The 26,440-nt window shown below is 40.1% G+C and overlaps 1 protein-coding gene across 1 annotated transcript in view; it reads right to left on the reverse strand.

The window, feature by feature from the left end:
• The window catches only part of LOC310939565 (SRC kinase signaling inhibitor 1-like), a gene marked incomplete at its 3' end in the record, with an annotated part of 62,851 nt that extends 37,127 nt beyond the window's left edge, over nt 1-25,724 (reverse strand). Inside the window, exons 1-2 of the mRNA XM_083904340.1 lie at nt 25,383-25,724; nt 10,842-10,868 (exon numbers count right to left, since the gene is read on the reverse strand). Of these exons, the coding sequence (XP_083760466.1) occupies nt 10,842-10,868; nt 25,383-25,706 (351 nt within the window). The 5' untranslated portion in view covers nt 25,707-25,724. The remainder of the gene's footprint in view (nt 1-10,841; nt 10,869-25,382) is intronic.
• Nucleotides 25,725-26,440: the final 716 nt, after the last annotated feature.

The following is a 26,440-nucleotide window of genomic DNA, read 5'->3' on the forward strand; positions in this document are numbered from 1 at the left end:
TCGCGAACGTAACTGTCAGTAATGAGGTTTTTTCATGGAGAAAATGTTCTGAAGTCAATACGTCAGTTTTCTTTTTGTCTTCTAGACCAACGCTGCCTCCTGATTGTGTACTCACACCGCACAGAAGCACAAATTCACCACAATGCAGTGCTATAGTTTTTCTTTTTTGATCATTTTGGCTGTGTTCATGCACATGGCATGAATTCTGGCAGGGTATTTTTATTTGATGTTGTTATTTCCAGCTCAGCTCCAACAGTGAGGCTAAAATACACCGTGCACAAAAAAGTGCTACACTCGTACCATTGGGGGCGCAAAAAAATGTCCCATTGCATTGAAACCCATGCTAACTGGACTTTTTTTGCAATTCATTAGCCACTATCACTGAACTTTACACTGTATTATATAGTATAGAAGCCACTTATCGAGCGAGTCTAGTGTGGGCTAAACCTTGACATGACATTCTCTGGTCCTTTGTCATAATCCGTGTCCTTCGCAGGTTGAGAAGAAACAAAGAGGCTGATTCATCCTGAGATTCTACAATAACATCTTTTTATTTATTTATTTTTTGCTTATTTTAACCATAAAAGGGCAAAAAGGACCCATTGTCCCATGTTTTTCCACTGTCCGCAAAAAAAGTGTTACACTCGTACCATTGGGGCGCAAAAAAATGTGTATTGCATTGAAACCCGTTCTAACTGGAATTTTTGCTATTCCATTGAATTATAATACATGCATTTTATTATATCTGGGTAGCTGTAGTAATTCAACACAGAAAAAAAGTATATTGTATACAATAGTATATTGAAAACAATTCATATTTTCTGTTTTTACCATCTAAATACATGGTGGTATGTGTGTAAAGGGTTAAAATCATTAAAAACAACAATTAGTATTTGATATCCATAAATAAGTCAGATGTAAGTGAAAAAAACAAACATTCAGCTCAATGAAAGTAGAATATTTTATATAATATTTTTTTTTTATAGAATAATTGTATAATTTGCTTTTAAAAAGCACATTTTTTGTGCCCTGAGGGTAAAATAAGCCTTAAATAGTTTGTTATTCATTTCACCAGCACATGTGATGATTCAGAGAGCCATGCATGCTTCCTTTAGTGTGTGTAATTCGTTAGCTGAAATGAACACTGCCGAGGCCAAATAATGAGTCTTAACTCAGCTAATTTGATTATTTCTTTCTTTAAAAACAATTAACATAGAGTGAGTTCCGTACAGCAGCAGCAGCAGCAGCTCATACTTACTTCGCACTTTACCTACAAACACAGTGAGCACTGAACACAGAGTAAATAACATCTTCTGTAGTGCCGACGATTACCTCGACGGCAATCACTGTTGTTTTTTTAATGCGCGCTGGAACGTTTGTAATGACTTTATTACTCCACTGTAACGGCTTTATTATTGTTCGCGGATGAACGTCGCCTGACACCTGTTTGAGTGAACTGCTGGAGCGCGGACACATTATGTGCTATAGTCTGAAATAAATGGAGAGTGAATGGAATAAAAGTGACAGTACACACACACACACTCCCAGTGACGTGACTTCATATATTAATGAAACAAAAAAATAATGGCACCAATTTAAAGGTACTCCATTCCATTAAGTGCCTCAGGTTGGTATTTATTAGCAGCGTTCAGAGACAGTTTATAACACACTGTAATGTGTTTCTCATTTATGTCTGAAATTTAATTTACAGCTGTTAACAAGTACATTAATAAATAAAGTGCTTTTTTTTTTTTTTAACCACATGCAGTGTTTCTTCAATAAATTATTATTCATGATTATTAAACTATAGCAGAGGTTTCAATCTCGTGGTTTGAGGGCCACGCGGGGCCCTCCAATCAATTCGAAGCGGCCCACCACTTAATATTCAAATTCAAAATACCGAGGTCTTTAAGGTTTGTTTTTTTGACGTAACTGGCAACCCGTGGATGCTCTGCAGCTGAGACTCTACTGACTGCAATGATCGGTAGATGGCGGTAGGGGGCGCCACATGCCAAAACATGATTTCAAAACATAAAAAATGTTTTTTTAATGCAAATATTTTGTCTGTACTGTTGTTGTTGGTGAGTTCAGTTTGTTTTATGAACATTATTCCTGAGTCTCTGTGACATATTAGGAGGATTTTATGGCCAGATGATTTAGATTTATTACATAATGCACCTTTAATGTAAGTTATTTCTGAACGTTTTTTTTTTTTTTATATATATATTATATATTGATTTTGCATCATAAAAAGGTATTTATTGTGAACTATAGATGAGTCTATATCAACACAGACGAAACCGCTGCTCCTGCTTTTCCCCAAAAAGTTTGACATGGCCCCCTACTGGCCAGACGATTACGCAGATTACGCATTAGCCCCATAGGTCATTTGAGTCTGTGCTGCAGAATATGAATACTTTAATCGCTGTCTAATGTAAATATCTAGTCCATACTGTATATATTCTGGAAATTGTTTATTATGTAAAATATACATTCTACTCTATTAAATGTTTTCATTAAGTCTTATCTTTATTTTGTACTTTTTTTTATTATTTATTATCCTTATCCTTACTGTCTTGCTGCAGTAATACTGTGAATTTCCCCACTGCGGGACGAATAAATTACTATATTATCTTAACTTATCTTATCTTAACTGTAAAAAGAACAGAAGCTGTGCCTTTAAACAGGCTTTGAGGTTTTTCTGTGACGTTGTCATGTCACGACTTTACAGTCTCCGCCTTCACATCGTTTTTTTATACATATAAAATTCGATGTACAGGTGGTGGATAATGTCATTCCTTTGCATCAACTTTGATTATTCTGCTCATTTCAGTGCTAATCAACTATTGCCTTTTACAGTCGACATAATTCAGTCTTCCACGAGCAACAATGCTTCAGATTTTCCATATTTTAACACCTCAATCTGGCTTTTACTCCCCTTAAAGACATGTTAGTCAAAAAGAAATGAAAGGAAAACATAAACGTGGAAAAGCATTAAAAAGAAAAGTATGTCAGAGCTAAAACACAAGTTCCTCTAATTCATTTGTACGGCATATCGGAGAACACTTACCGCGACTTCCAGCATCTTAAAAAACAAAATATCTTCATCAATTACGTGAGACGCTGATATTATACACAGATTATTTAACGTTATGACTGTTCCCACAGTGACTGGACACACCGAGAGCAAATATTTCCCACCAGCTATGATGACACAGAGTCCTTGACTGATGCGGCAGCTGTAGCGTGCGCCTCACACACACACACACACAGCTGCCGCACACCCCAATAATCTGAGATTAAATGGGCATTATCACTGCAGACCACGGCATTCTTTTCCAGTGACTGTACAACAAGAGAGAGGGGGAGGAGCCTCTGAATCAGTGTCACGTCATCTGAATGTACAGTGCAGATGTTATTGAATAGGGTGGGGGGGGGGGGGGGTGCTGGCAGGTGAAAGAGAACTGATTGAGCTGCCATCTTGTTCCATTTCCCACAGCGCTGCTCCCCGGGAGCAGCTGGGAGTTAATTGCCTTGCTCAAGGGCACTGGTCTTTAAGTGAGCAGAGAAAGCCTCTCGTTCCCCCGACTGAACCGGAGTGAGTCAGAGTTTGGAGGCATTATTTTTTTCGATCAGCCGTTTCATACACTTCGGAAGTTTGACCTTGACGTTAGCGGGACGACGTGATGTGTGTGTGTGTGTGAGATCTCGTCCTGTTATTTTTACTGCATTGATAAAATAAACAATAAAGATGCTCGCGCAGCACCGAGCCGGGCCAAGTCCATATAGCGGGGGCGCTCATCACTCATTCCCATCTAATCTCTATATAACTTGGGATATATATATACGGCCTACAGTGAAGGATAATTGTCTCGCACATAAAATGCAGTTCAGTTATTGCTTTTTCACCAAAGTTCAGGGCTTATTAATTCACCGCCCCCCGCTAAGCAAACATCACAGTCTTGACAGATGGCGGTGAAGTGTCGATAAGTGATACTGGGCCACGTGCCTCAGCACAGTGGGGGGGGGGGGGTGAGGTGGTGTGAGGTGGGGGGTGTCACTGCAGCAACAGCAGCAGCAGCAAAACTCCTAAACCTGTTAGCGGTGAAAAAAAACAAAAAAAAACACATCCCCAGCTTTTCTCCGTGACTCAGATTGGGGAAACAGCAATTTTCTGCAGAGCATCATATCACCAGCCAGACAGCATGAGAGTAACAAAAGCGCTCCAGTGAATGGGCTGGAATTTGGCGTCGCTCACTGGGACAAATATGGCATTTGGGGATTGTCCGCAGATGCATCACTGTGGAGAAAAAATGTCCCCCGTCTCATTTTAGCTCTACAAGCAAGACATGTGATGTCCTTACTCTTATTGTGTCCTTCTATTGTGTGTTTTTACTTTGTTTTACCTGCACAACAATACATTGTAAACGCTATACATATATTATCCACTATACCCATGTACTTTATTTACTGTCTTTCTTTTTCGTATTTGATGAAAACGAGCACTTATACTGAGATGCACTGAATACATGTTTCTTTACAGCTCAATAAAATATGTTGAAATAAATGTGATGAACAGGCAGCTCGAAATTTCCCTGAAGTGATATATATACTGTATATACACTTAAAATAAGGGTTCCAACAGGATCCTTCTACAAGGGCTGAGGTTCTACCTGGAACCATTTGCTTCTTGGTAACACTAATGGTTCCAGTAAGAACCATTTTGATCCAGATAACCCTTTAAAACCCCTTTCCTGAATAAAGGCTTTCGAAAGGGTTCTTGGTGGAACCTTTATAAAAAGGTTCTACCTGGAGCCTATGACGACAAGCCGAAGAACCTTATATGGTTCTACTTAGCACTTTTACTTCTAATAGTGTGTATATATAATATAATATAATATAATATAATATAATACTATAGCATACTCTTGAAAAGCCATAACTGTTGACCTACACAATCTATTCATCCAACGATTAAAGGTGCCATATGTAAGAATGTGGCCAAAAACGGTTACTACATTCAAATTCAAAATATCAAGGTCTTTTAGGTTTCGTTTTCTGACGTAACTGGCAACCCGTGGTTGCTCGGCAGCTGAGACTCTACTGACTGCAATGATTGGTAGACGGCGGTAGGTGTCGCCACATGCCAAAACATGATTTCAAAACATAAACATGATTTGCAGTCTGCAAAATATTTTCTTTAATGCAAATATTTTGTCTGTACTGTTGTTGTTGGTGAGTTCAGTTTGTTATATGAACATTATTCCTGAGTCTCTGTGACATATTAGGAGGATTTTATGGCCAGTTGATTTAGATTTATTACAAAATGCACCTTTAACTCAAATTTTAAGTATATTTGTTGATTTCTACTGTGTTTTATCCTATTTGGTCTCCACCACCTCCTGTCTACACTCTTAGAAATAAAAGTGCTAAGTAGAACCATATAAGGTTCTTAAGGCTTGTCCTCAAAGGAGAACACTTTTTGGCTCCAGGTAGAACCTTTTTATAAAGGATCTACCTGGAACCCTTTTAAAACCCTTTATTTAAGGAAAGAGGTTTTAAAGGGTTCTCTGGATCAAAATGGTTCTTACTGGAACCATTAGTGTTACCAAGAACCCTTGAAAAACACTTTCTCCTGGAAAGGGTTTTTCAGAAGCAAAATGGTTCCAGGTAGAACCTCAGCCCTTGTAGAAGGACCCTTTTGGAACCCTTATTTCTAAGAGTGTAGACTCTACTCTGAATTCTAGTTGTGGTCAGGACAGTGAGCCTAAACATGATCTCACTAAAGGATTATTAAGCCTTGAAAAGCTCATGAGGAGCTTTCTGTATATGTTTATGTTGCCATTGTACTGCATAACATATCATTATAAAGACATTAGCATTCACTAAAATCATGTTACAGCATCATTTATAGCATATATCATGCAGTAGAAGATGCAGGAATCATATTTTCTCTAATTAGCTATTTCCTCTGCTTTGTCGCTATGGTTACTTTAACAGGCAGAAGAAGAAGGAAAAAAAAGAATCCCCAATCAATAGGCTCCATTATATTTTTTTCCTTTCTGAACGAAGACGAACAATTGTGATCCCATTGAAGCCGCTGCTGTCTGCAGTCTTCCCCCCTTTTTTCTCTCTCTCTCTCTCTCTCTCTCTCTAAAGCCCATCCAAACCCACACTGTGGTACATTCCGCTAAATCCAGCACCGAGAGGCAAAAGAGAGGCGAGACAAAGACTGTGATTACTATGGCCACTCGTGACAGAAAGACAAGAGCGCACGAGAGAGCGGTAAAAATGGAACACACTGATGTTTAGTGTGAAGTGGATCTGGACGCGTTGTGTTGCTGTGACAGTGACAGCAGCAGCAGCAGCAGCAGGTGCCAACACACACACACACACAGTTCCCCCATATTTCCATATTCCATGTCAGTGTGTGTGTGCGTGCGCGCGTGTGTGCGTGTGCACCTGCATTTGCATTTCATGAGCCGACAAACCAACGCAAAGGAGACCAGTGAGGAAAGACTATTAAACACATAGCCATCCTCACAGATATGAGCAGGCTGTGCTGCTGCTGCTGCTGCTGCTTATTGCTGCTGCTTATTGCTGCTGCTGCAGGGGTTTCTATTGCATCAGAAGAAGAGGTGAAAGCTCCCTCAGACGAAAGAGGAGAGCAATAACCAATCATGTATGAGCTGCAGACCGGCAACAAATGAGGAGGGGGAGACTAAGAAGTAGTGTGTCTGTGTCTCTGTGTGTGTTTGTCACCAGCCAAAACAGATGCTACAGTTGCTGCTGCTGCTGCTGCTGCTGCTGCTGCTGCACATAATCTATCGTTATCTAAAATGAGCAAAGATTAAGTATGAGATAAAATTTTAAAAAACGGAAGGTGGTGCAGAATTAGAATTTTAATTAATTAATGAAAATATCATTAGCGCACGGGGGAATCAGCGTTCAAATCGATTCGCGACATCCTTTCCCAGCCTGCGTTTAAAGGATTATAATTATTCTATAACCCGTAATAAGTGCACGTTATCTTGTTTCCTAGTTTGAAATGTGTGAATAATAAGTAGAGAAACAGTCACGTCATAATAAACGAAGCATGGTCATGTATATTGTCAGTGGAAAACATTACTGTGGAGCAATAATATTAATAATAATAATAATAATAATAATAATAATACTATCATATCGCAATCACAAATGTATGGATTTCCACGACTAGCAAATATAAGCGGATCTTACTCCAAACAGAAGAAAATAGTGCTAACAGACTATTTTCAGCTGCCGTTTAATAAACTCATGTACAGAGAAAACATCTGTCACTGGTTTAATCACTTTGAAAAACCACATAAAATAGTCTTCTTATATATGTGTTTGATGTGATTGTGAGACTATTGGTAGAATAATCACTTGCTCAGAGAATTGTTTATGTTCTAAACATAATCTTACTGTGTGTGTGTGATAATGAAGGAAAGAGGTCACGCAAGGCGACAGTGTTCATGTAGTGGTGTCTTTTTCTTTTGTACCGGATAAAGTTTATTATAATAATAAAGTAAAAATCATAAGTCAGAAGAACCAGGGCATGAATTGACTTAGAAACTAAAATAAATAAATAATATGGTCGACATATTAAGTTAAATTATTTAATTTAAACATTAATTTAAAGAATTTAGTACACACGTTAGTTAAGCATGAATAACACATGAATACTCATTAGTATGTAGTTTATAAACAAGTTATAAATGTTTTACTCATCATGTATAAGCACAGTAGTAGTTATTGGATTAGTAAACACTGAATTCATCATTTATAAAGACTGTTTCTGACCTAAATACTCATTAGTATGTGGTTTAGGGGTAAGGGTTAGGTTAGGTTACCATTTTATGATGAGTTAAATGATAAGTAAAACATTTAAAACTGTGTTTATAAACTACACACTGACAAGTATTCATGCGATAGTGTTACCAATACCTGTACTAGAGATTAAAGTAATTTAACTAAACACTTGTTTTTATATATGTATATATATATATGTGTGTGTGAGTGTATATATATATACATATATTAGTGCTGGGCACTCCAGTTCGACTCTAGGCGCGCTAACGGCGCTAAACGAGCTAATGCAGCTAACGGAGCTAACTGGTGAACGGTGCCTGGACTCCGGTGTTGCGGCACGTAATGATGTCACATGCGTCTTTTTCGGGTCAGTCGTCATGGAAACGCGTCATGCGTTAACGTGGGTTAACCTAGTGCCCAGCACTAATTTATATATATATATATATATATATATATATATACATATATAAAATGGTATTAGTTTTACAGTTTTCATGGGATTTGTGCGCAACATGGCAAACATTTTAGACCCATTTAATCCCAAAGCAGCAGCAGCCTCCCTGTTGTTCCGTCTGAGGGTAAAAATGCTCGAGCGGTTGAGAATTGCTGTATCGGCGATAAGCGTGGAAGGAGCCAAACGGAATATCAAGTCATTTTATGGTTAGGAGACCGTTGTAAAGCTGCAGCATAAGCGCTCTTAGGTTAGCATTATGCACAACAGGACAATCTCCCACAGGCTACAGCGCCGTAAGGGTCAAAGGTGTCGGTGCAGTAATGTATTCAAGTCTGAGCTGGAACTAATAATGTATCATAGGGCTTTTTCACTGGGGGAAAACAATGACATTTTAGATAAATATCAGGGAAATATTAGTGTTCCAGACCTCTAACGGCAAGTTTAGATGCAATGACAGATAAACCGTCTTTCCCAATCCTAATCCACTGTACATGTCGTCAGCTATTTCCGTTGAGACGATAGAAAGGTTTTAAATCTCCCCAGAAAAATATTCATCCAAATAAAACATAAAAAAAAAAAGCTCAGATGCTCATTATTCTTAAACCCCAGAGAGAAAAAAACAACAACTGCACAAACAAACACAGGTTCCTCCAAGTAATTGCTGGGAAGGCAATCTCACTTTCAATAAAGCACACACACACACACACACACACACTGCAGCTTTTTCCCCGTAAATGACAGAGCCTGTTTGTTACGGCGAGATTAATTAGCCCACTCTCAAATTTAAATTACATTCGTCTTACATTACACAACTCGGGGAGGAAACACTCCAGACAAGGATGAAGCTTCTTTTTTTTTTTATTCTCTCTTCACATGATTGGGGCGTCATGTTCCTCCATCTGGAAACGTGACACCACCTCGAAGTAGCTACAAACTAATAAGCGACGTATAACGTGGAGCCGCATCGGTGACTGAAGACCGCTAATGGCTTCCCGTTCAGATTTAACCTACATTTCTCATTTCGTGGGAAAAAAACGTACACTCGCCCTCCTGAGGCTGTTGTCGTTTATCTCGTATTCAGACCGTCAAATAATGCCCCCCCCCCCCCCCCCCAAGACCTGGAAATGTACATTCAGTGTGACTTATGTGTATATTATGACAAAGCCAAGATGACTCAAAGATGATTCCAGATCAACACAACAATGCATCAGTTAGTTGTGGAAAAGCAGAAATATTACCACAAAATAGATGCAATTTTTGACTAATTTCCAGAGACAAACGTGTTATTCGATTAGCGGACCTGATACGTGTCTCATTCCCACAACAACAGAGGAAGTTGGAATTGAAAAAAAATCAATGACATTGACAAAAAAAATTAGACGTCAAAGTCACTTCCTTCGAAGAAAATCAACAGGTAAAAAACTGCCCTTTGAACTTTAATGCCAAAGGAACATCAAAGGATCAACAGTTAATCTTTGGAAAGAAGAAGAAAAAAAACATGAATGTAGCAGGATTGGCAAGAATATTATCTTAGATAATAGAAAGCAATGTGGGATTGAAGAAAATACAAAAATTGACAAAAAAGTCCACATTAAAGTCACCTCCTTCAAAGAAAAATCCGGTAACTGCCCTTTGACCTTTGATGTTCAAAGGGAACATCAAAGAGGTTTTATAGGCTTATTCTTTGGAAGAAGAAAAAAAAACAAACGTAGCAGGATTGACAAAAGTATTATCTTAGATAATAGAAAGCAATGTTGGATTGAAGAAAATAAATAAAATTGACCAAAAAAAGTCCACGTCAAAGTCACTTCCTACAAAGAAAATCAACACAACTGCCCTTTGACCTTTAATGTCAAAGGGAACATCAAAGGATCAGAGTTATTATAGGATTATTCTTTGGAAGAAGAAAAAAACAGAAATGTAGCAGGATTGACATGAGTATTATCTTAGATAATAGATAGCAATGCTTCATCAGACAGATTGGAAACACTGGCAGAGAAGTGACACGTGTAACCATGGTAACCGCACACAAAAATGGAGGCAGCTCTTGCTTTTCCAAATGCGACAATGTCATGGAATGTCTAAAATGGTGACGAAACTGTGTCACAAAGAGCCTGAACTTAGAGCAGAGATGACACCAAATGATCGATATGATAAAGTTAAACAACTATGGCTGCTGCTCATTTTTTGACATAACCAGACCACGAGGGGTCACCTCAGTAGAGTCTTTAAGTTACTAAACCCAATTTCAGTCCAGTCTCCGGCCTGTCAGCGATCAATCACGCTCCATTTTTCTCCTCGAGCACAAGTTGCTACCAAAGAAATGCACAAGCGTTAGTGAAACTAAAGCATGTGTGTGTCTGTGTGTGTGTGTGTGTGTGTGTGTGTGTGTGTGTGTGTGTGTGTGTGTGTGTGTGTGTGTGCGTCAACATGTGACCGACGGTGGATGCAGCGATGGAAGAGGCGAGTGGGGCATGCAGAGACGTGACACAAGTTATCCTATTAGAGACGAATGCACACAGGAAGCACACATTTACACAATATTGGCACTGACCTTGAAACTCCAGTAGTTGGGCTGTTGCTACGAGGCGGTTCGGGGGGAATAGGGGAAAAAAAACAAAGAGCAAAGGAGACAGAAAAGGGGACGGGGAGGGTTGAAAAAAAAGGAGGGAAGTGGGGGGTTGAGTGTGAGACATTTTCTTATGCACACGGCTAAACATCAAGGAAAAAGCACAGAAAAAAGCAGAAGGACTGACAGAGAAAGTGCTTCGTCACTAAGTTCCCATGTGGAGATGTGAGAGCGACGCCGCAGAGTGTGACTAATAAAGTTCAAGAGGCATAACAGCACGCATTAGTTTTATGAAGACAGTGCAATATCGCGCCCCGAAAACGTCGTTTTTAAAATGGCCGCGAGTCGTAACGGAGCAAACACAAACACACCCACACACAGAGTCTAGTCTGCTGTTTGTGTATATTAGGCTCGGCGAGAAAAAAAAAACGACGAGTCAATTATCGCGATGATGGACCAGATTAGCTTGCGTTGTCCTTCACCGGCGTCATAATAGGACTTTAATTGCTTGTAATTTGCCCGCGCGGCGATTAATCAAATGTTTACAATGACTTCATACGCGCTAATGATTGTCGAACCAGGCAGCTCCTGAAATTCAGACCTCACGCTCGCTCGCTCGCGCTCTCCTGAGATCGCAGACTTTGTCTGGCACGGGGGCCCAGGAGCGAGATTAAGGCAAGGATTAGGAAGATGCCGTCTTTTTTTTTTCTTTTATGTGGACAGGAGCAGACTTTGAGGTTATTGTACTTCAGATAATTTAGGACACATTTTCTCCACGTAGTAGCCTTTTCGGTAACACCTATTCACCATTAACTATATATAAGTAGCATACTAGCCCTTTATTGGTAATTATTAAGGACGTGTTAAACACCTTATTCTACATAATATTATTCTCTATCACGACATGAATTAAGGTTTTTCCTACATAAGGTGTTAATATGAGCTTAATACTTACTAATAAAGGACTAGTATGCGACTTATATGCATGTTAGTAAGCACCTAGTTAATGGTGAATATGTGTTTATATATGAATATGTGTGTGACCAAAAATCAGCGTGAAAATATGACTGATTTTGTACTTTTATTATGTTATGATACATCTATGCTATCCATCCATCCATCCATCCATCTATAGCTGAGAGTTACAGAACAATTCCGCCTCCATATATCATGATCATGTAGTACATTTATAAACATTTTTAACTCGTCCTTGTAAGAAGACTTTTCAGTAACCATTCATTTCCAATGGTCGTATTTAGCTAAAATACAGTAGCGTTACTTTAAAATTAATTATAATACATTTTCTCTTCACCATTTCAACACCACTAAGTCAGCTCCTTAAAGAAATGTTGCCGTTGCAGATGAACTCACGCTGAACAGGCCCTGAGCCTTAACCCCACGGCCCCATGCAACACTTGGAAAACTGGAAAAACCAACTTTGAGCTAAAATTTATCACCAAATTTCAGCTCTGGACCTCAGGGATGCTGCTGTCTGCATAGATACAAATCCCTGCAGAGTGAAGCTGTTAAACGACAGCAGCTTGACTGATGCCCACATTTGTTGAGTTTTTTTTCCCACATGTAAATTCAACGCTTCAGTCTTCTTTGATGTGCAACCCACTCAAGTTTCTTTCACTCGAGTGTGAATGAAAGGTTTTTTTTATTTTTATTTACGGTGAAGAGCTCAAGCATCGCTACACTCCCCGAACAATTGACACTCATTAACTCGGACTGATGAGCGCTGAACACGTTAGAAAATCTGGATACTGATCTGAACACAAAGTCTGCAGTCATTTTCAGGCCCGACACCGACGAGGAAGGCGGAGAATTTAAGACGTGGAGCGGAATGAAGACGACACTTGTAAGGGCGGTTTTATCCTGTGGAACAGCTGTCTCCTAAATCTATTTTAGTTTTCTCTCCAACAAATAACGACGAGGGATGAGCCACTGGATCGGATATCGGCGAGAGAAAATGTTGACTGACCAAATACTTCTCCATCCACAGACTTAGTGCTAATTAGGCAAATTAGTGCTGGGCGCATATTAACGGCGTCAATGTTAACGCAAATTAACACATGACGTGTTTCCATGACGACTGACCGGGAAAAAGCTGCGCGTGACGTCATGTTTACGTGACTCCGGATTGTTAAAATCAGTCCCTAAAGTAACGTTAAACTTGAAAAACAGAGGCACACATACGCAGTACACAGGTACGCTGGTTATTTGTAGCGCTGCTCTTTACGTTTAAGAAAAACAGACCGCTCCTGTTCAACTGTAGGCGCGCTAACGATGCTAAAGGAGCTAATGCAGCTAAGGGAGCTAACTGGTAAACGGTGCCTGGACTCCGGTGTCGCGTATCACATGTGTCTTTTTACGGTCAGTCATCATGGAAACGCGTCATACGCTAACGTGCGTTAACCTAGCACCCAGTACTAATAAAAATAAATAGCCCAAAACATCACTTAGCTGAAATGCTAAGTGATGTTTTGGGCTATTTCTTTCTCCTATGTAGAATGATGTCTTTGAAATTGTGTGAAATGGCTGGCACAAATATTCTTTATAGTTTAAAACTACGGTAGCGGTAGATGCTAAGGGTGCATACACATTAGCTCCTTCTTAATCGAAAGCTAGCTTGTTTGTTCGGGGAAAGTGCGGTTTGTTTGGTAGAGGTGTGAATACGCAACCGAACTAAAAAACGTAGGTCTCGGTTCGCTTCTAGTCAACCAAATACAGGATGGGGACTACAACGCAGGGCATTGTGGGTAAACGCAACCAAAACATACGCACGTGTGGAACGATAGCTGGAGAATAGTGCGTCATATGTTAGCATAAAACAAAATTGAGGAAACCAAGTGATATCATGCCTTCCCTTCTAACAACACAATATATTTTACTATCCATATTATAGATATTCATATATGATGGAATTTTTGTACTAGTGAGCTTTTTTGCAACCACCTAAATATAACAATGATATCATTATCACATGCAGTGACTTTTATACATTCATCCAAACATCCAAATAACACATTTAGAGAATTGATATATATATATTTAACCTTCTGACATGTGGCCCATGATCAATAATACATTTCAGAACTATTATTACCACAATTGTGTGACTTTGTGTGTGAACAGGAAATAGAATATTACAGGAGAGTAACTGCGAGCTGCAAAGTTTGGACTTAATAATGATAATAATAATTTAAAAAAAAAAACAGTTTAGTCTAAATTGTATCTTAACCAAATCACTTTAGATTTCGATCTTCACACTTGGTCACACTGTGAATTTGATTATTCTATTAGCAGCAGCGGTGGGAAATACGATTATTTGTTTTGATGATTCTCGCAACACCTGCAAAAACATGCATGATGCATGTTTTTCTTTAAATTTCAGTCCATTTAACAGCAGCCAGATAAGAGTATTGACACTTCTATCACATCCATTTTCCATTCATCCATTCATCCATTTCCCGCAGCTTGCAAAGAGTCCAGTTGCAGTAGAATTAGATCAAACAAGAATCTCACTGATGCGTTTAACCAGTTGGATGTGGCCGGGCTGTGCTGGAGGTGTCCTAATCAGACACTTGAAAACACCTCCACTGTCTCCTCTCCACACAGATTCTAAGCCACGGTGTCAGTCTGAACTCTCTGTGGAGCTCTTTACCTCCACATCTATGAAGCTCTGAGCTCAGCCACCCTGAAAACTGATCTCAGACGCTTGAATCCCCTTATTCTTTCGTTCACTAAACAAGAAAGTGTTGGAATAATAGATGGGGGCCACACAAATGAAGGCCTTGCTTGTGGCTCAGCTGCCTTCACCACAAAGGTTTCGGGGTTCAGCTCCTGTTTTTTTACAACTGAAACCACAGAAGCTTGAGACAGTGGGTTGAAAAGGATTTAACAGGATGGGAATCTGGATTTGACCAATGCACGTCATATACTGTAAATCCTGGCTGTTACTTTAAATACCAAAATCGCCAAATTGCAGCATACATTATCTCAAGGCGCTGTGCATAGTAAGTCAGAAACCTTTACGATATTATAGCGGTAAATACCAGTTCATACACTGAGCAAGCGCTATAGGCATCAGTGGGAAGAAAAACTACCTTTTAACAGTAAGGAACTTCCTGAAAGAAATAGATTCATAGATGTGCAGCAATGTGCCTAGACAGGTTGTGGTGAAAGGTAAAGAGGGAAGTGAGGTTCGACATTAATTTCCTCATGGTTTTTTACCTTTTCCTCACTTTAATTCTTATAAAAAGAATATTAATTGAACCAAACATCTTCAACCGACTTCATGTTAAACTCTGAAGTACGGCCACGCAGTTGCGTTTCAGGATTTAACAGGATGGGAATCTAGATTTGACCAATGCACGTCGTATAAATCCTGGCTATTACTTTAAAAACCAAATCGCAACATACATTATCTCAAGGCACTGAACATAGTAAGAAACCTTTACGATATTATAGAGGTTAATAACAGTACATAGACTAAACTCCCTTTTAACAGGAAGAAACTTCTGAAAGAACTAGATACAAAGATGTGCAGCAATGTGCCTAGACAGGTTGTGGTGAAAGGTAAAGAGGGAAGTGAGGTAGAGAGATCGATTCTGTTTTTTGTAGTACCATTAATTACCTAGAATTATGAGCAGCCATGGTCCAATTGGATTTGACCAGTGCACATCATACAAATCCTTGATGCTACTTTAAATACAGCAAACAGGCATAAGAAGAAACTACTCTGATGATAAGGAATGCTGCTGAAAGAATAAATCGTTATAAAAAGCATCGGTAAAAACATGTTCTTCAGATTAGTGCGCCGCCTTTTCAGTCACAGAACCCTCGCCGGATGCCATATCCTGAACCCAGAAGTCTACGAATGTCACAACAGCAATTTGCAAGTGTTTTAGCAAAAAGAGAGGTTGCTGACACTGCAGCGGAAACAGCATTCATTAAAAATGACTCGCACATTTTGGTTATTTCAACATGACTTTAAAAGCCGAGAGCTCAAGCGTGCGATTAATGTTCTTTTTAATGATTTATTTATTCCGTCACTTAATAATCAAATAAAGGTGTAGGTGGAACTTAGTTCGTGTTTGAGCAGATGTTCTGGGAGCTGTCAAGAGCCCATAATAATATTTCTCTCTGCTTGCTCCTGATGTCACCGCTATTCAAACTTATTTCCCTATTTTTTTGTTGTTGTTGTTGTTGTTGTTAAAAGTAAAATAGAGGAAGGAGGACAGAAGAAAGTGACTTCAGGCTGAGAATGACATAAAGAATCTCCAGAGATTCCATTGGACGCCGTGACCTACATTTCAGAGGCTCCTATACGTCTGTGTCCAAGTCCAGAGAGCAAAAACACCACAGTCATTCTGCAAGCAAACCAAACACTTGTGCTTCTTTCTTTCTTTCATACTTAAAGGTGAATTATGTGATAAATATAAAGCAACTGGCCATAAAATCCTCCTAATATGTCACAGAGACTCAGGAATAATGTTCATATAACAAACTGAACTCACCAACAACAACAGTACAGACAAAATATTTGCATTAAAAATATATTTTGCAGACTGCAAATCATGTTTATGTTTTGAAATCATGTTTTGGCGTCATGTGGCGCCACCTACCGCCGTCTACCAATCATTGCAGTCAGTAGAGTCTCAGCTGCCGTGCAACCACGGGTTGCCAGTTACGTCAGAAAACCAAACCTAAAAGACCTCGGTTATTTTGAATTTGAATGTAGTAACCGTTTTTGGCCACATTCTTACATATGGCACCTTTAATTAAACATATAAATTCTGAATCCCTCATGGCGATAGAACAAGAACAATGATTATCTAAATATAGTTTTTTTCTTCAATAAAATTGTAATAAAATGTCAAATGTTTTATAGAACTCTATTCTGCAAATGTTAATTGAGAAATTGATAAAAAAAAAATAAAAAACAGAATTCATTAATTGCATTTAATTTGCCACAAATTTGTGAAACCTTTCAGTGTTCAAATCAATTTTTTTCTTTTTATCATGATCTCCTATTTACCCCATCTGAAAATATCAATTTTCAACACCTCTTCATGTGACTGTTTTCATCACACCAGCAGAAAAATAATGAGTGAATTTTTCATTTAAAAGAATTGTCGCGAAAGCCAAAAACGACTCCTCGTCCTCATCGTCCTCATCGTCCCCCTTCTCTAAAACCAAGCCACATTTATTCTGCACGTTTTTTTTAAACAGCACTTATTTATATTCTGTAAGCCTGACTTCAAATTCAACAAAAAAAAGAAAAGAATTACATTATATGAAGGTGAAAGTCTCGGGCTTGTCAGTATACGGTGGGAAAAAAAACTGTGGGAGAAGTATAGCTCCGTCTACAGTTTAGAGGATCAAAAATAATTGGACAGAATACATGAAATAAGACCATTTTATCTCTATATCTATTTTTTTTTTCTCAGTGACATCAGCAGAACTCCTCGTCTGCTGCTGCTGCTGCTGCTGTTGCCGCCTCCTCCTCCCTCAGCTCATCATCGCTGTTGTGTCGTCTCTTTGCTTTAAGGCTGCTCCTCACCACGTAAAAATCAAACCCTGGACTGAGATGTGTTCTGTGTGTGTGTCTGTACGCTCGCCATCGTTGTCCGGCTGAATGACGACATGTCATGCGATTGTTTTTTCGATGCATTATTAGAGTGAACCTGAGCACGGAATGTGTCTGTCCCCTGGTTGTTTCCCCCACAGCAGTGAAATCATCATTAAATGTCACTGTGCTGCTTCCACTGTAAGCCGTGTAGCCACTAAATAACCACCGTGATGCTCAATAGGAAAGTTTGTGGCCCTCGATCTTCAGCTAATCCCTATTGTTTCTCCTTATTCCTTTGATTTATATGAATGTGATCAGTCCGTAAAGAATGTTCCACCATTCGATTCAAGCTGTTTATTTTTAACCTGACCTTTTTGGTTTTGGTTTAAGTCTTCTCTTCATGTCCGTCCATGCATCCTCTACAGTGTCTCCGACTTATGTGGCCATAAGAGTGTTTTTTATTCATTTCATTTCCAAGACTCGTGCCCCCTCGATCGTGCAGGTCGTTTGGCATTTTTGCAGCTTAGCCTCACCATTATCTCGCCGCTCTTGCACAATCACCTCTCTCTCTCTCTGTCTCTCACACTCTCTCAATCAGCTCTGAGTCTCATCTGAGCTCTTTTGTGCTCATGACACATGACGCTGCTCGAGAAAACATTTAGCCGCTTCGCAAATTTGTGCGACACGTTTTACGCGGACTACGTCGCGCGCGGTTAATGCAATATTGACGTCGGGGCGACTCGAATTGAAGCAGAGGCCGAGGCACTTTGCAGCGCGTCCTTTGTTTTTGTTTCAAATTGTAGGTGATGAAGCTCATGGCCCTTTTCCACTATGGTACCAGCTCGCCTCGCCTCGCCACGATACGGCATGATACAGCACGGCACAGATTAGGTTGGTTTTCCACTACAAAACACATCCAATTTACTGTTAAATATTGAGATTTTAGACATTTCCCTGGTAGTTGTTGGAGATTAACCCCACGTTTTTAGGATTCTTAACTGATCTACAGTTCGGCTTGATTCTTGTGTCGGAAGTCTCTTTCTGTAACGACACTCTGACCAATCACTGGCCGGCGCATTATATCGCCTCAGCTCTCTTGGAACCTTGCCAGAGCAGGTTCTAAAGAAAAAAATACTTGGTACCAGGTACTATGCTACACTCTTAGAAATAAGGGTTCCAAAGGTGTTCTTCTACAAATGTTGAGGTTTTAACATTAACACTAATGGTTATGGTTAGAACCATTTTGATCCAGAGAACCCTTTAAAACCCCTTTCCTGAATAAAGGGTTTTAAAAGGGTTCTTGGTAACACTTGGTAACAAAAAGGGTTCTCCTATTAGGACAAGCCGAAGAACCTTATATGATTCTACTTAGGACTTTTATTTCTAAGAGTGTAGTGGAAACGCAACTTAACCATGCCGTGTCGTGCCGAGGTGGAAACGCGCCATAAGAGTGCGTAGAAGTAAAACGTGACACTCTCCAAACACTTCTTAATCTGGACTTGGACTTTAAATTCCAGTCTGTCTTCATAGGACTAAGATACAGATTAAACTATAATTTCCTTGAAATACAATGATTTATTTCAAGGCACAATTACATTTTATTTGCACAGCGCCAAATCACAACATACATTATCTCAAGGCACTGTACATAGTAAGTCAGAAACCGATGTAACTGTAAATAACAGTTCATACACTGAGCAAGCGCTATAGGCATCAGTGGACAGAAAAACTCCCTTTTAACGGGAAAAAACTGCTGAAAGAACCATATTCATAGATGTGCTGCAATGTGCCTAGACAGGTTGTGGTGAAAGGTAAAGAGTGAAGTATGTAGTTAATGTAGTACCATTAACTACCTAGAATTATGGGCAGCTATGGTCCAATATTTTCACTAAATGACCTAAATATTGTTCTTGCTTGCTATTAATTGGAAGTATTAATCAATCGAAACGTTATTGCCGATTTAAATGTCATTATATAAGTTTCATTTTTCACGGTTTTAGCTTGTCCTCACTTTAATTCATGTAAAAAAAAGCATATTAATTGAACCAGACACTTTCAACCTCTTCAACCTCCCACTGCCTTCATGTTCAACTCTGAAGTACGTCCACGCAGTCGCTTTTTGCAGCCTGATAACCAGGAAATGCAGAAGGTGTTAATATTATCACCCAGCTCACAGGCGCTTGTCCGCATTATTGTGCCGGAGAAACAAACAGCTGATAAGTGCGACGCGGAAGCGCCCACTGTGTTATAATCCTTAATACGTAATCTTACTTTTCACACTGTGTAATCGCTCGCTCCCACAGTTTTCACTTCAAATTGGAAATGGGGGGCGAAAATCGCCACCAAAAAAAGTCACTCCGCGGATCATTTAATGCACCAACAAGTGGAGCTTTTTTTGGGGGTGGGGGGGGGAAGTGGGGCATAAAACCTGTCTCATCTGACACAAACAGGCCCCCGATGCACCGTGACTCAGTGATTACCGGCTGCAATATTTCTCAATCACTTGAGCTGAAATCCCAGGGCGCAAATACAGTAGTGTGCACCAAGACAGACAGACAGAGCTTAGAGAGATGAAGGGGGGGTGAGAAAGGAAAACTGTGGATGTGCAAGAGAGACACACATGCCTGACCAGCATGCTAAGAAGCCATCTTTGTACCCACCCTCTTTTTTATTTATTTTTTCTAACCCCCTACCAAACTCATCGTCCACTTTGCTTCGTTTTTTTCCTTCAGCCAAAACACAAACACGGAGCAGTGGAAGTGAACATGAGTGCTGATGCTTGGAGATCAGTGAAATGTGCTTTACCCTTACACTGCAAAACATGTGCATGATGCATACATGAACACACACACACACACACACACACACACACACATGCACGCACATACACATTTATCACTGCGGCAGCACCTGGCCAACACCTGCACATTTGGGAACAAATGGACCCTTACTGTCACACACACACACACACACCCCCCACACACACACACGCACACACACACATATTTGCACAGCTATCCAGACTAAACTAATCCTGAAGCTTAAACATAACCAGATCATAACCTTAACCGAACCACAAATTCATTCACATCCTGCCTTTAACGTTAAGCGGGGACTTCAGAAATGAGGTCATCACAACCAGGCTTTGGTCCTCATGAGGACTACTGGTCCTGACAAGGTCAGAGTTTATACACAAAACAGGTTCCCTTTAGAGGTGACGAAAACACACACACACACACGCACGCAGATAGAGAGAGAATAGATGAGTTGTGTGTGCTCATCAGTCCATTTTACACGACTTGTACTGTACACACACACACATGCTTCAACATACATTACGGAGAAGACACACACACACACACACCTGACATCACTCCATCACATCATCCATGCAGCAGCACAGACGTCACACAGACCATGGCAGCGACGACACGGAGGAATGCCCAAGCGTCTCAGCTGAGGGTGCATTACCGGGCGTTAGACACACATACACACACACACACACACACAGAGAGACAGAGACAGACAGAGAGAGTTACCGTTTGCTACTTAATGAGCATGTTGTGCCGCCTGGTGCATCCGCACGCCTCCCTCTTCCTCCTCCCCCCTCTCCATTTTTTTTCTTCTCCCCTCCTGCTTTCCACTGCAGCTCTGTCTTTCCCGCGCCCCAAGGATCCGACCAGAGTCCCCCCCTCACTGGTACCCGTAGTAGCGCCTATGAGGCATTAAGCATCCCTTCCTGTGCCATCCTCCTCCTCCTCCTCCTCCTCCTGTCCTGTCTCTGCCTCTCTCTCTCTCTCTCTCTCTCTCTCTCTCTTTCCCGCTGTCACTCTTCCTCGTCCCTGACAAATGGTGGAAAAAAAAACAACCCCTAACACCTTCTCCTTCTTTCACTGTCTCTCTTGTCTCTCTCTCTTTCTCTCCCACTGCTGTTGCCTCTCAGTCAGTACAGTGCATTCTCTCTCCAAAGCCCAGGCATTGCCAACCATATGATATCACTCGGTTTGCCCTTATATGGGGAACGGTGGGTTGCCATGACGATGGCAGACTCCACCTGTTTCTCCCACACTCTCTCTGTCTGTCTGTCTTTCTTTCTCTCATCCTCCACTTGTCACACCAGGAGACAGATAGAGTGGTTTAGGTAAATAGACACAGCACATGGAGAGCAAAGAGGAGGGTGGGGAGGAGGGAGGAGCTGGACAAACAAGACACACGCGATGGGCAGTGACTGAGGTTTGGAGGGAGGGATGGAAAAGGGCAGACGTAAAGGTTGTTAGGGTTGTTCGATTGAGTTCAGGAGGTCCTGTTTACATAGTGCATGTCATGATGACAAGTTCACAACCACCACTTGGACTTGGATGCAGCAACGCACACAGAAAGATAAGCTGCTCAGTCGTGGAAGACAAACGTGTCTTCTCCAGATTTACTTCCAAAGAAAAGCTTGTTCTTCTCAGATCAGAAGAGAGAAAAGACCGGTGGTGATATTGATTTGGCGTTTTTCAGTTCTTGTTTTTCTTCACCTGGACGCATCGGTAACTCGAAGCACCGATTGTGACAGTGTCAATCGGCTTTGTTTTGGTTTATTATGCTCAACTGTCGACGACTAGTGGTGCTCAAGGATTTCATATTGGAGTTTTAAAGGTGCCACATGTAAGAATGTGGCCAAAAACGGTTACTACATTGAAATTCAAAACACCAAGGTCTTTTAGGTTTCAATTTCTGAAGTAACTGGCAACCCGTGGTTGCTCGGCAGCTGAGACTCTACTGACTGCAGTGATTGGTAGACGGCGGTAGGTGGCGCCACATGCCAAAACATGATTTCAAAACATAAACATGATTTGCAGTCTGCAAAAGATTTTTATTAATGCAATTAATGTACTGTTGTTGTTGGTGAGTTCAGTTTGTTATATGAACATTATTCCTGAGTCCCTGTGACATATTAGGAGGATTTTATGGCCAGTTGCTTTAGATTTATTACATAATGCACCTTTAAGTAACATAGTTAATCTGAAAAAATCTGCTTATGAGTTCAGTTAAAAAGGCCTGTACATAAACAAAATATTTGTCAAACACACTGCACTCTGTTTCCATAAATATCCATACAATCCATACAAGGCTTTTATTGTGTAATATTTGCAGGACCAGCAAGTCAGTCAGTCGCTCTTATACTGAAGAGTCCTGGCATTTCATTGAGCGCAATTAAAAGTGTATTATTTATGGCCATTTTCAAAGGTAAACAGTATGTAAAGTTAAGATGATTAGTGTATATCATGCTGGGTTTTTGAAACCAGACGTAAGCACATTTAAGGACGGGATTGGGTCAGACTGAGAGTTTGTACAAAGTTAATCAAATGATACCAATGACCCAATACTCAGCCATGCTTTGTGTTCTATTTTAATCTAAAAGGGACCATCATTTACAACAAAAAAAGGACCCTGAACTCCTCAGACAAATGTTTACTGATGTTATAAATTAAATGTGAAGTAGGGACATTTAATTTTGAGTGGCTTGTTTTTGTAACCAGTGGATCTGCCCCTGGTGGTCATTGGAGAGAATACAGTTTCAGGCACTTCTGCGCCAGCTTCACTTCATATACAGTCTATTTAATTGATAAATAAATAGTAAGTTAAGCATTGTGGGACCTACATTATCAAACAACTGAGGTGTAAACATGAGGGAGAAATATTTAACAGATTAGTAATTAGCAGCTTGGAATTATTTTAGTTATAAATGAATAAAGTGATTTTTTTTGCTAACGTGACATTGAGCTGTGAGGATTTGCTGCTTTTCATAATAGAAGTGAAGCTTTAGGGACTGATGACAAAATATTTGTCACACATTCTTTATTTTTTATATCGCTTATCCTTTTACGGTCATGCAGGATGTGGCGAGGTGTTTGGTACAACCCGAAACGGGTCCCAGGGACCAAATCCAAAACCTGTGCTTACTGCACGAGAAGTCCAGAGTGGATAAACTGTAAGTAAGTGTTAATGTGCAAGTAAACAAACAAGATTCATTGTGTTAATTAGCAGGCTTTAGAGGATTTGGTCAGAGCCCCCTGCAGCAAGCATTCCCCTGCCTCCCGGTCTTTATGCTAAGTCAGACTAAAACATTCTAGACTGTAGCTGTTTATTTATGCACAGACGTGAGATCCTCTCGCAATGGGAACAGAAACCGAATGCATTCAAACATGTACGCAGGGAAAAGCTGTGTTGAGCATAATGAATCCGAGAGTGTTTTTACATTTTCTCGACGTCTCGTCACTTAAATACTTTTGTCAATATTCCGCCGCTCGCTCGCTCAGATAATAACCGCTAAAAAGTGTCCATTACTGACCCAGCGAGTCGGTCATTGAATAAAAAAAAAAAAATCCTCCACTGTGAGCGTCTGAAGCCCCTGAGGCATCTCGCCACATAATGCGCTTGTGTGGGTTTCCGAGCCCACCGATGCGCTCTTATTATCTGCCGTGGAAGAAAATGTTCACATGTGAAAATAGAAAGCACTCAGAGAGCTCATTCCTCCCCCACCCCAAGGCTACACTCACTCTCTCTCTCTCCTCTGGGTTTGTTATTATTATTACACAGTGAGTCACATTTGCATTAAAACACATACAATTACAGATAATCTGAGGTGATATGTATGCTACGGCCACGAGGTTCAGTAAGAAAACAACTGATTCTCATTGATTTTATGCCATAAATTCCCCTGAATACTGATTTATAACCCTTGATTGGTTTATATACATATATACATATATACATATATACATATATATATATATATGTATACACATATATTTCAGAGTGCAAAAGCTGTGGAGCTGTGGATCTATCTATCTATCTATCTATCTATCTATCTATCTATCTATCTATCTATCTATCTATCTATCTATCTATCTATCTATCTATCTATCTATACAAACATTAACTAGCTAACAGAAATACACCAGTTTTGTTTTCTTTCTGTATTTGCTAGCTAACATCTATGCTAGCTAACAACACAACAGTTAACTAGCTTACAGTAATAACATACACATCCCAGATAGATAGATAGATAGATAGATAGATAGATAGATAGATAGATAGATAGATAGATAGATAGATAGATAGATAGATAGATAGATAGATAGATAGATAGATAGATAGATAGATAGATAGATAGATAGATAGATAGATAGATAGATAGATAGATCGATCGATAGATCGATCTATCTATCTAATGTATCTATCAGCTAGCTAGCTAGTTATTTGTCCCAGAGGTCCAGACTGAATTGGGGAAAAGGGTGTTGACAAAAACCTATTTTGTTTAATTCATATTTTATGAATATTTGTCTGGAAGCTCTGCTTCCTCTAAAATGTCATAAAATAAACGGTCAAATGTGTACTGTTGTGTTTATATTTCATATTTCATTATTTATATTTTCAAGTTCGCTAAAACTGAGATTGGCACAGCACTCGCCGCGCGACCCTCCGGTAGCGGTAGAAAATGGACGGACGTATGCGCAACTACTGCTGGAAATATTATCATTATTATCATAATAATCCATCCGTCTTCTAGACAATCTCAGCGGGGGGTGCCACATCAATCTCATCTGATTATTGTTAGTAGTAGTAGTAGTAAATCTGTAAATCTGCATCTTCATTTCCTGTGTCACACTGCATTCTTTGCTTCAGTGTGGTCATGAATTCCAAACAGTGTTGGTGTACTCGCCTGTATCCTGCTGCGGATGCACACAGTAATGTTGACGGAGTACAGCGTCCCTCACTGTGAGATCAGGAAATAAATTGTGGATGGTGTTTATAAATAACTGCTCTGTGTCTCCTGAGGTAAACAGTAATCTCTGGCATGATTCAGATCCTTGGTCTATTTTCATGGAAACATGTGCGATGCAAAGATTGTAGAGATCACTTATTATTTCATGTATGCACATTAGATAATTGTGAGATACCTGTCGGCCAGCAGCAGCAGCAGCAGCAGCGGCAGCGGCAGCAGCAGCGGCGGCGCCCTGTGACATGTTGCCGGGGCTGTTGTTGGAGTACTTGTTTTTCTGGAGGTCCACGAGAGCGTCCCGCTGCCGCTCGATGTCCGCCTTGTGTATGCTGTTCAGGGCCTCCAAGCTCTTGGCGGCCACGGAGTTGTGGCGGCGGTCCAGCGAGGAGGACGTGAACCCCCCGTTGGAGTTGTCGGGGAACCGCCGGGCCCCGCGGGCGCCGCCGCCGGCGGCCAGCGTGTGGTAGTCCCGCGGGAACTCGGCATCGCTGGCAGAGATCATGGGACCCTTTCTCTTCTCTCGACCTGCAGACGTGAGGCGCAAGAGAAAGAGAAACAGCTCGATCATGAGACATGTTTTTGGTGTCACAATGACAAACCATATAGTGTTTCTAAAGAATGGATGTAGATTTCCAGATTTGAAAAGTGACGCCAAGGAAGTGGGACGAAAGTAGCAGTTCGTCACCAGGGGGCGACTCTACTGGCTATGTCTATGGGGAAATGAGTGTATTTCCGAAATTTGAAGTGTTCTTTGATAGACTATGATGTCAAATAGGGGTGGGGAAAAAATCGATTCACATAGGAATCGCGATTCTAATCATCTACGATTCTGAATCGATTCAAAAACTTCAAAAATCGATTTTTGGAAAAAAAATACATATATATATATTTTTTAATATATATTATAAGTTTCTATTTTGAAAAACCACACAAAACACCAGTTTGTGTTATTTGTGTACAGTTTATTTTTGTAACTTCTGGGAGAAAAAGGCAGCTAGCCTAAGCTTTTATCTATTTTTTGTACAGTAAGTAAGTTTTTATTTTTTATGTTAAATGTATTGTTTTGATGCCATAATTTGCCTTAACACACTATGCATTGAATCAATTTTTGTATCGAGAATCGTTTGATCCTGAGAATCGGAATCGAATCGAATCGTGAGCCACCCAAAGATTCACATCCCTAATGTCAAATGTGTCTCATGTTCCCATAATAGACTCAAAAAGATGATAAAACAT

This window comes from Microchirus variegatus (genome assembly GCF_963457635.1).
Source record: "Microchirus variegatus genome assembly, chromosome: 17".
Classification (NCBI taxonomy): domain Eukaryota; kingdom Metazoa; phylum Chordata; class Actinopteri; order Pleuronectiformes; family Soleidae; genus Microchirus; species Microchirus variegatus.